General features: G+C 37.7%; 1 protein-coding gene across 1 annotated transcript in view; it reads right to left on the bottom strand.

Moving 5' to 3' along the window:
* The window catches only part of KIAA1468 (KIAA1468 ortholog), a 61,957-nt gene that overhangs the window by 6,433 nt on the left and 46,257 nt on the right, over positions 1-9,267 (bottom strand). The window contains exons 23-27 of the mRNA XM_009070910.1: positions 6,844-6,926; positions 5,842-5,905; positions 4,192-4,330; positions 3,728-3,844; positions 2,615-2,703 (exon numbers count right to left, since the gene is read on the bottom strand). Of these exons, the coding sequence (XP_009069158.1) occupies positions 2,615-2,703; positions 3,728-3,844; positions 4,192-4,330; positions 5,842-5,905; positions 6,844-6,926 (492 nt within the window). The remainder of the gene's footprint in view (positions 1-2,614; positions 2,704-3,727; positions 3,845-4,191; positions 4,331-5,841; positions 5,906-6,843; positions 6,927-9,267) is intronic.

The raw sequence follows: 9,267 nt of genomic DNA, 5'->3' as shown, positions 1-9,267 counted from the left end.
AAAGAGAGGAAAGATATAAATATAGTATCTATCACGTGGCAGTTCTACATTATGGCTTTGCACAAACTGCTCAGACCTATTCCCTTGGGTTCTCTTTGGTCATAGGACTGACTATGAAATCATTCAGACCTCCTTTAAGAGAGGTATTTTAGAGATGGACTAAATATTTTTATCAAGTATTGACTATATCTCTCTACCATGCAACTCAAAATCCAGTAGTTTTGAAAATAAACAGAAGGCAAGTGGAGCAGGGGCAGAAGGGGACTTGACATTGAACTAGAGATGCTGGTAAAGCATCTGAAATGCCTGCACTGGGTGAAATGTTTATTTTAAAGATGAGAAGGTCTGGACTAAACATCCAACTTACACTTTAATTTATATGGAAGAATGGAAAGCAAGTATGCAGGTTAAGTGGTAAATGCTGCCTGACATGATCACAGCCAAATTCCATAATTACCTTCCCAAGGTGAGCATAAACTCTGTACTGCTGTTAGAGCCATAAGAGCTAAGGCTCAGCGCATGAGAAAATGTGGTTTTGCGATATGCCGTTTGAATCATGAATAACACCAGTGACCAAAATAATGAGAAAAGGGCTAATTCTGCTTATGCAAATGTATAACCATTTTAGACAGCAAATGGCATTTATTTCAGAAAACATAACTTTAAGACAGAAGCAGAAGGCTTCCAAGACAGACACTAGAACTAACTGGGCTTCAGAAATCTCTGTCAAGGTGCCCACAAACAACCTGTTGTAGCAAGAAACTGATCAAGCACCAGTTTACAATTTCTACAGTAAGAAGCTGTAGTGAGTTTTCTAACCCACTGGAGCAGGAATAAATATTTTTTAATTTATATTTTTCTCTGGCTAAAACAAACAAAAACAAACAAAAAACAAAAACAAAAACCCAAAACAAAAACAAAAAAACCCCTCCCAAAACAAAACAAAAATCCCCAAACCACTTGGAATCATGCCTGAAGCCAATTATCACAGTGATGCAGAATGTTGTAAAGGAAGATTGAGAACTGTACAACTAACTGATTATTTTTAATCCTATCTAAGTCCTCAGTTTCTTCTCTGACTACAAGACTCAAACTCAATCAAAATAAGCTCTTTTGTTCTAATTCAGGACATCTTTTGAACTGATTAGAAGATGCATTAACCACTATACAAAAATGAAGTACCAGTGTTTACAGCAGTTATCCCATTAGTGAAAGAATATGAAACTGAATTCAACTTTTCCCTACTGCAGCTTTCAGATATATTCCTAAGACTTCCCAGAGCACAATACGTCTCCCAGCATTCTCTGAACACAGAGCATTCATCACTGTCACATCTCCAGTGCTGCCTGTGGTAAGGAAATGCAATTCAGCTGCCTTTGTCTGATGCTCAGGTCACTACTGTGCCTTCTGATTCAGCCTTTTGAAGTCAGATTCTTTCCTTTTAGGTCAGGAAGTTCCTCAAATTAATTAATCTCCAGTTCCAAATACTGTAAATCATATGAAATAATAACAAACATAAAATAAAAGAATGAGACTGCAGGCTATTAGATTGAAAATGTAAATGGTAGAAGGAACTTTGTTACCAAATATAAGAGCTTAGGACTCCTGGAGAATACAATCATCTCAATCGAATCACTTTCACTTTACAGACACAAGGAAAGCAAGTAATTTTTCTCATGTACAAAGCAATCCATGAAAGTGCAGTGCTAGCCTTCAAAGACTACAACAACGTTACTTCATTTATTCTGATTAAATCTTTCCCCCATCTCTTGAAATGCTCATCCTGTTGAGATTTTCCTTAACGTGAACTAAACTACATCTCTTGTTTTCAGCTACTGACTTAACATCTACGTGTTTCAAGCTCTGTTAGGATTCATCCTCTCTAAGTATTTACAAAACAAGGGCATATGGCCAAGATTTTTCATTTTCTCAAGTTGGTTTCTCCTGCTAACTCTGCTTTTACGACTTTCTGTAAACTCCTCCTACCAGAGAAGACCTTGTTTGTTCCTATCTTGTCCTGTCTGCTTACTTTAATCTGCTTTTTACAGTTCACAGAATCACAGAGTGGCTGAGGTTGGGAGGGGCCTCTGGAGGTCATCTGGCCCAGCCCCCTAAGTCAGGCAGGGCCATCTGAAGCCAGTTCCCCAGGATTGTGTCGAGATGAATGATGGAGACAGTACTCCAGACATGAAGTGTATCCCCTGTATTTCAGGACTATACTTTCCTCATACTTAAACATTTCTTTCCTGCACAACACCATTTTTCATCTGTATTTCCTTGGGCATATTGTAGCCAATGATTTTAGTGTACCCTTGCTTCAATGAAAAAACAAGATGGTAAAAACCTTTTCCTATTCTTCAGCCTACAAAGATCTGTGTTTCTACATGCATTTCTGACAGCTGAATAGTTCTTTGCAGCTTAGAAATATATTTTAAAAGATTTTACTGGGGTTTACATCACATGACCTGTTCCTTATTTAAAAAAAAATCCCTAATGCTATTTCTTGATACCACTTAGAAGCAATTGTCCTTAACATCTGATTTTAAGCTCCATTGTATTTCAACTTTTTCTGCCACCTGCATCTCATGCTCAGTTAGTAAATGTAGCTGCTCACCTCATGCTCTGGCGAGAGTTGTTCCATGTCAGTCCGTAAACATTTCAGTCCTGGTAAAAAGTGATTCACCATTAAATCCTCTGAAATAACTGAAAACCAGGTTGTTAAGGTATTATAGGGATTGTCTTCTGAAGTTATACCATTTTTTTTCCTGTCTTCTGATAATTTTATTCTACTGAACACAGGGACAGCTGCATAACTAAGAAACGGAATAGCATGTGGCACTTCATGGCTAAGAAAAAGGAAAACAGATCTTAAACATATTTGACATCATGCACTTCATACATCCATACCATTCTTTGAATATTTTTTCTTAGTTTAGTAGTTAATATCAAGGGCTTTGTTTTTGCACCTTGTTGTTTTGAAGTATCTATCAGTTCCACTGTATTGCATCTGACTGAGATGGAGTTAAGTTTCCCCAAAGCAGCCCCTTCCAGTGCTCTGCTCTGCATTAGGAGCTGGGAAGATGTTAAAAACACACCAGTGTTTTGGTCACTGCTGAGCAGTACTAGGGCACAGCATCAATGCTGTCTCTCCAACATTCCACCCCCAGCAGTAGGCTAGGGGTGGGCAAGGTCTTGGGAGGGCACACACCTAGGCCAGTTGACCAAAGAGATATTCCATACCATATGATGCTCAGATACAAAAGCTAAGAAAAAGGAGGAGTGGGGGGGAGGGGAAGGATCATTTGTTATTCTGATGCTTGTCTTCCGGAGCAACTGCTACCTGTGCTGAAACACTGCTTCCGAGGACATGACTAGGCATCACCTGCTGATGGAAAGTAGACAATAAATCTTCTGTTTTCCTTTGCTTCCATGCACGGCTTTTCCTTTATCAAACCGCCTTTATCTTGACCCACGAGGTTTCCTCCATCCTATTTTCTCCCCCACTCACACCCTATCCGGCTGAGGAGAGTGACAGTGTGGCTTGGTGGGCACCTGGTGTCCAGCTAACCCACCACATCCACCACCTGTGAAAACCTCTTCTTTATGCTGAATAGATCACGTTTTGCCTCACACATTCAAAGGCAAACTTAGTAACTTCTCCAGTATTAAACTTCTCCCATCACCAGAGAATTAACTGCTAAACTTCTTCTAAAAAAAAAAAGGATACAACAGCAGGAAAGAGCACTGTAGGATTCAAACAGGTGGGTAGCAATATCCAGTCTCTTCGAATCCACAGATTGCTGGTTGTTGACCAAGGCTAACTTGTGCAAGTGTGGAATAACAACTGGAAAAGTAAATACAGGAATAAGTATCTGAAATTGCTTTGCACAGACTTGCTTAGCATTAAACAGTAGCTACATAGCAATTGCACACACCAGAAGCATCACACATCAGTGTGGAATCAGAACTGCAAATAATGGGACTGCCCTTGAAGATTTAACTGAGCAACTCAAACTTGAAATAAAAAATTGTGGCAGCATCACCTAAAATAAAAGGTACCTCAGAGTACCTTTGAAATAGTAACAGTTAACAGAAAATATTAAAAAAAATTTAAAAGATCAATGTAACCAGCACACCTATAAGCTTTGAGACAGAAGAGGAAGACTGCATCTTCCAACAGATGCAACTTACACTCGTCTCTAAATCTGGGCTCAGCATTAGGTCCAACTCTTCCAAATGTTTTTATGATTTCTGTATGTAAAGAATGTTGGTCTTGATACTGAGGGTCCTCCAAGAAAGATGCCAGCTGCATCTTCACTCTCTCCAGAAGCTTAAATATTCCCAGAGAAACAGAAAGGACACAAAAGAATGAAGGTGTTAGAAACTTATGGTCAGTTTAGAGTATGTTTATCATCTTCCATGTTTCAGATGACAAATCTTGGACCTTCTTATTTACATTTTTCCCCCCCAACAGGATATTCCAAACTCCTCAATGCAGCTCTGTGTTTTAGACTTCTAGCAATGTTTTAATCTGATCTATCTTTTAACTACAGACTGGTCCTTACATATAGCTGGTCTTTTCTCCTGATATTTCCTTGGGTTTGACACCCCCATTTTTCACCTGCTATTAAAATCTCCCTCTTACTATTAGTAACTATGGAGTTTTCTTGCTTAATTAGAACTTTTCTTTTTTTCAATGTATCTCAGTTTAATAGGCTGAAAAATTTTCTGCAGAGGACAGAGATGCAAAAGTAACCACCATAAAATGAATGGAATTAAAAAGATTTCTTGAACTAAAGGTTAGAAAAACTGAAAATAAGATGACATAAGTATTTAATTTGCATTCAAAGTTGAAAAAAAATAGTATTTTAAGACACATTTTGGAAGGCGCTATCACCTCTGTACTCTTATTATAATTAGTGCAATGGATACAGTAATTTGTGTGGTAACAAAACAATATACTTCCCAACTGATTATAGGCATTCATTCCAACTTAAAAAATTCTAACTTTTCCATCCTCCAAATACTGTGAGTCATCACTGACTTTACTCACATTACTCACATTTCCTCAAACACATTCTTTTAGAACATGTTGAAATTACGGGAAGAATGCAAGCTCTGCAAAAAGCTGCAAAGGGTTTCAGAAGAGATTAGACTGTAGAGCTGTTATGTAAAACAAAATTCAGTATTTTCTACTGCTTACAGCAGAATGCTGCATGTCTTCAGATCTGTTACCAAAGTAACAATTTAAAAAACAAGAAGAAATTGCATCTCTGTTATCCTCAAGGATTATCCTGGTAACGTCACTATGTCTTTTAGTGCCATCTTGGACACCAGGGATATGACTGGAACTACAAGAGACTTGTGCTCCTTTAAAGTAGTGGGAGCCAAGCAGGATATCCTAGAGCATCTGAAAATGGTGCAATACCCTTATGTGGAGATAACTGATTCCCACCATGACTTTTTGGTTAGCATTTTAAAATAAAGCTATTTTATTTGGAAATAATGGACTTAGATTTCACAACTGTACTGGAGAATGTTTTAAAAAGCATTCTGAGCATGGGATTTCCCATCTTCTAGCACAGGCCTCCCCCCTCTGCTTCTCTGTCTCTCTTTGTTTATGTTCAGTTTAATATTTAGAAGGGAATGTTTTCTTTAGTTAAGAGGGTTCGTTTGTTTCAAAAAAAAAGAAAGGCTGTTGCAAAACTGAAAAGCAATTTGGAAGAGAACATGACAAAGGAAGAAACAATTTACAGTTGCCCTTTTTTCCCTCTGGATTTATAAAAAAAATCATCCACTTTTTATGCTACAAAAACAACAGCCTGATAACAGGTGTCTTACCTCTCTCTGAGTAACAGTTTCCATGATGGTCCCAAAAGCAGGAATTGTAGCAATCCTTACTGAACTACAATGGAAAAGCAGAGTCTTTAAGATGTATTTAACATTAGGAATAAAATTAATTAAAGCAAAATTTAAAAATTAGTACTTTTGAGTTACATTGATTTCTTGCAATGACAAATCAAAACAAAAAAACAAAGGCAGACCAGGAAAAAGACAGACAGGATTAACTCAAGGTCTCAATCTGAAACTCACAATTCAGGATCACTGGACAAGGTAACAAGGGCCGGAGCAACCCGCTTGTCAACTAATGCTTCACTCATGCCTCGAAGAGTCAGCTGTAAACCAGTCAACATGCAATAAAAAATGGTTTGGTAAACTCGAAGAACTGGGTTAGCTGTGACTGAGGATGGGCAGGCAGACTCTTAGGGTTGTTCTTGGTTTAGTCAACCACACAAGACACTAAAGCGACTAAGACTCCATTCATGCTGCAGCATTTGTTAGTAACATCCTGTTAGTGAGATTAGCAAAGCATCCCTCCTCAACTTGAAAGAAACAGCACATCAGAATGTCCAGGAAATGAAATACCACAATGTTGTCTATCAGAAATTAGATACTGAAATGCAGAGTAGTTTTGGCTGTAATGTAGACATTATTTAATTTTGCAGTAGTAAAGCTGATAGCATTACAGAACCTAATAACATTCAGCTTTCTGCTAGAAATCATGAAAGCAAATTTCAAAACAGAATATGACTAAATCAAAAAACCCCACAAAAATTCAATTACATGGATTTAAGTTTTCTATATCAAGTTTATTCAGTGATTTTTATCCAGTTTAGTTCTAGGTGTTGCAGTAAACCTTTTTATTTAGAAGTAAGTGATTTAAAAGTTATTTTTGTTTAAATTCAATTTCTGTCCAGCTAGACTAAGAAACAGAACTGATGGCTATTTCTTTCTAAGTATTAAAGAGGGATGCTCAGTATATACGACAGTCAGGAAACTTACATTTCAGGGTCACTGGAGAGAGTAATGAGAGCAGGAACAACTCTCTGAGCTACCAGAGTTTCATGTACCCCCTTCACCAACAGCTGAGTGGTCGGAGCAGGGGGGTATCACAGGTGATGCACGGAAAGAGCGAGCACAGTATCATGGGAAGAAGAACGGCACAACCAAGAGAGAGAAAGAAAAAACACAAAAAGCAAACCAAAATTAGAAGCTAAGCAAATACTGCTACACTAGTGCTTCATAAATGCAAAGGCATGAAGAAAGCTGTAGTGGTCTGGCAATTGGCACACACATGACAAATTCAACAATATGATGTTTTCTCTGTTTTCAGATACTTTAAAACTTGAATTCAAAGCTTTAGCAAGTAATTGCATGTTGTAAATCAAATACTAATAGAATTCTGCAGTATAAATAAAATTATGCACAATTAAACACTACAGCGAGGTCAATTTGAGTTTGACAGGATAATCTAAATGCTGTCCCTAACTCAAGACAATGGTGTTTATGTGTGGCTGCCACACGCACAACATGTGTCTTGACTAGGCCAAATGTGTGTGGTCTTCTCCCGCACTGAGTGATACCTTTCAGGCCATTTACAGTGTGACAAACAGCATCTTCCCAGATGCCACAAAGCTTTCCTCAAAGTCATTCAGGACTACTCTAGATTTAACCACTATCCAAGCAGTATGTATGCAGGTCTGTGCAGGTAGAAAATGGAGAATCCTTGAATAACCCATGAAATGTATTACTCTAAGTCTTTTTGCAAACCAAGGAAGAGATTATGTTTGCTGCAATACATCCCAACTTAAAATCACAGTGGAACTTATTACTGATAAACATGAGAAAAGTGTTTTAATTTAGATGTTCCCAGGTGATGTGTTTTACATTACTTATGTATCTGTGTATAAGCATTTGCTGCCTATGTTGCAGATATTCTTTACATGGTCTTCTACATACGAAAACAGACTAATTTTCAAAAAATTTCAAACTTTCTCCATATTCAACTAAACAAGGCAGGTTTTGCCTGCCTTAATAAAAAAGGGAAAGCCTAGACATTTCCATTTTGCATCTCATGTAAGGAAGCCTACATGCATTTGATGGTTTTAGGAGATTAAAAAAAAACAACTTATCAGGAAGTTCATATGAGAAATTTGAAATGTCTTTTTTTTAATATTTAGCTGCATTCTAATGACTTGCATTACATAATGAACACAAATTAAATTCTAAGCTTCTCCCCCAGCAGTGTAGAAAGAGATTCACAGAGTATGGGGAAAGCAATAGTTGCCAGGATGACAGTACTAAAACCAGGCAATATTTACACTCTCTAACTAGAGATTTTACATCCTGCTATTTGTGTGAGCACTCCTGCTTTACCAACTCTGAATTTAAACCAGAGTAAGTTGTGAAAGATTGGAAGGAGCCCTACTTTCCAGAAGCCTTCTACACAAGCAGAAATTTTTATTAAGCAACATTTGTGTGTGTATGTATGTGCATGCACACACACACAGAACACAGCATGGCCTTACAGGTTACAACTGGAGAAGGAAGAATGGGGAGAAGCTGTGTAAGAACATTTCCATTATTGCTGCAAAGCACTTACAGGGGGAAAGATGCAACTTCCTATACTTGTTCTTCAAAAAGCATTAGGAATGTCAGTTCACCTACATTTTAGCATTAATACACTGCACAGTCATATACAGTGACAACAACTTAAAGTGCTGATCTATTGAATTCATGGACTACTCTTTAAACAGGTGTTAAGGACACAGCTCAGTGCTTGATTATGAAGATCTTCCCATTTATTAAAATAGAGAATGCTTAGTATTTTCAATCTTGGGCAAATAGGGATTGAGTTTTCTTTACCAACCTTCATTTTGAAAAAAGCCTAGCAGTAATACAGTGCTTTGAAAAAAAAAACCAACCTGCTTGGGATTTGTACAATCAGCAAACAATTTAGAATGATCTCAGCTTCATTACTATTTGGGCTGCCACACTCTACGTATGGTAAAGCATGGTAAACAGATGCATTCCATCATACAGGAAATAAAACATGCTTTATAATAAGAGTGGCATTCTGAAGTTAAGTGTTCCAAGCCTTGAACCTAAACAGATACACAGCTCAACTATGTGCTTCATGTTCAAACCAGCAGCAATCAAATCCGTTTGCATCAACATTCAAATGGGAAACTACTGATGGAAAACATGAACATGGAAGCAACAGAAACACCTGGATAGGCAGAGCCATGTAACAGCATATAAGGTTACAGTGAGACAGACAATGTAAATGTTTATCCTGTTTTGATTCCTCTGGATCATTACATAGGCATACTAGGCCTTAAAAATTGTAGCAAAGAGCTTCCTACTCTCGAAGGAGAAAAGGGGTAGAACGACTCTGAGTCATTTCTGTGTCCTTCCAATCCTTAA

Source organism: Acanthisitta chloris, unplaced genomic scaffold (genome assembly GCF_000695815.1).
Source record: "Acanthisitta chloris isolate BGI_N310 unplaced genomic scaffold, ASM69581v1 scaffold9673, whole genome shotgun sequence".
Classification (NCBI taxonomy): domain Eukaryota; kingdom Metazoa; phylum Chordata; class Aves; order Passeriformes; family Acanthisittidae; genus Acanthisitta; species Acanthisitta chloris.
This window is presented reverse-complemented; position numbering and strand designations above follow the sequence as displayed.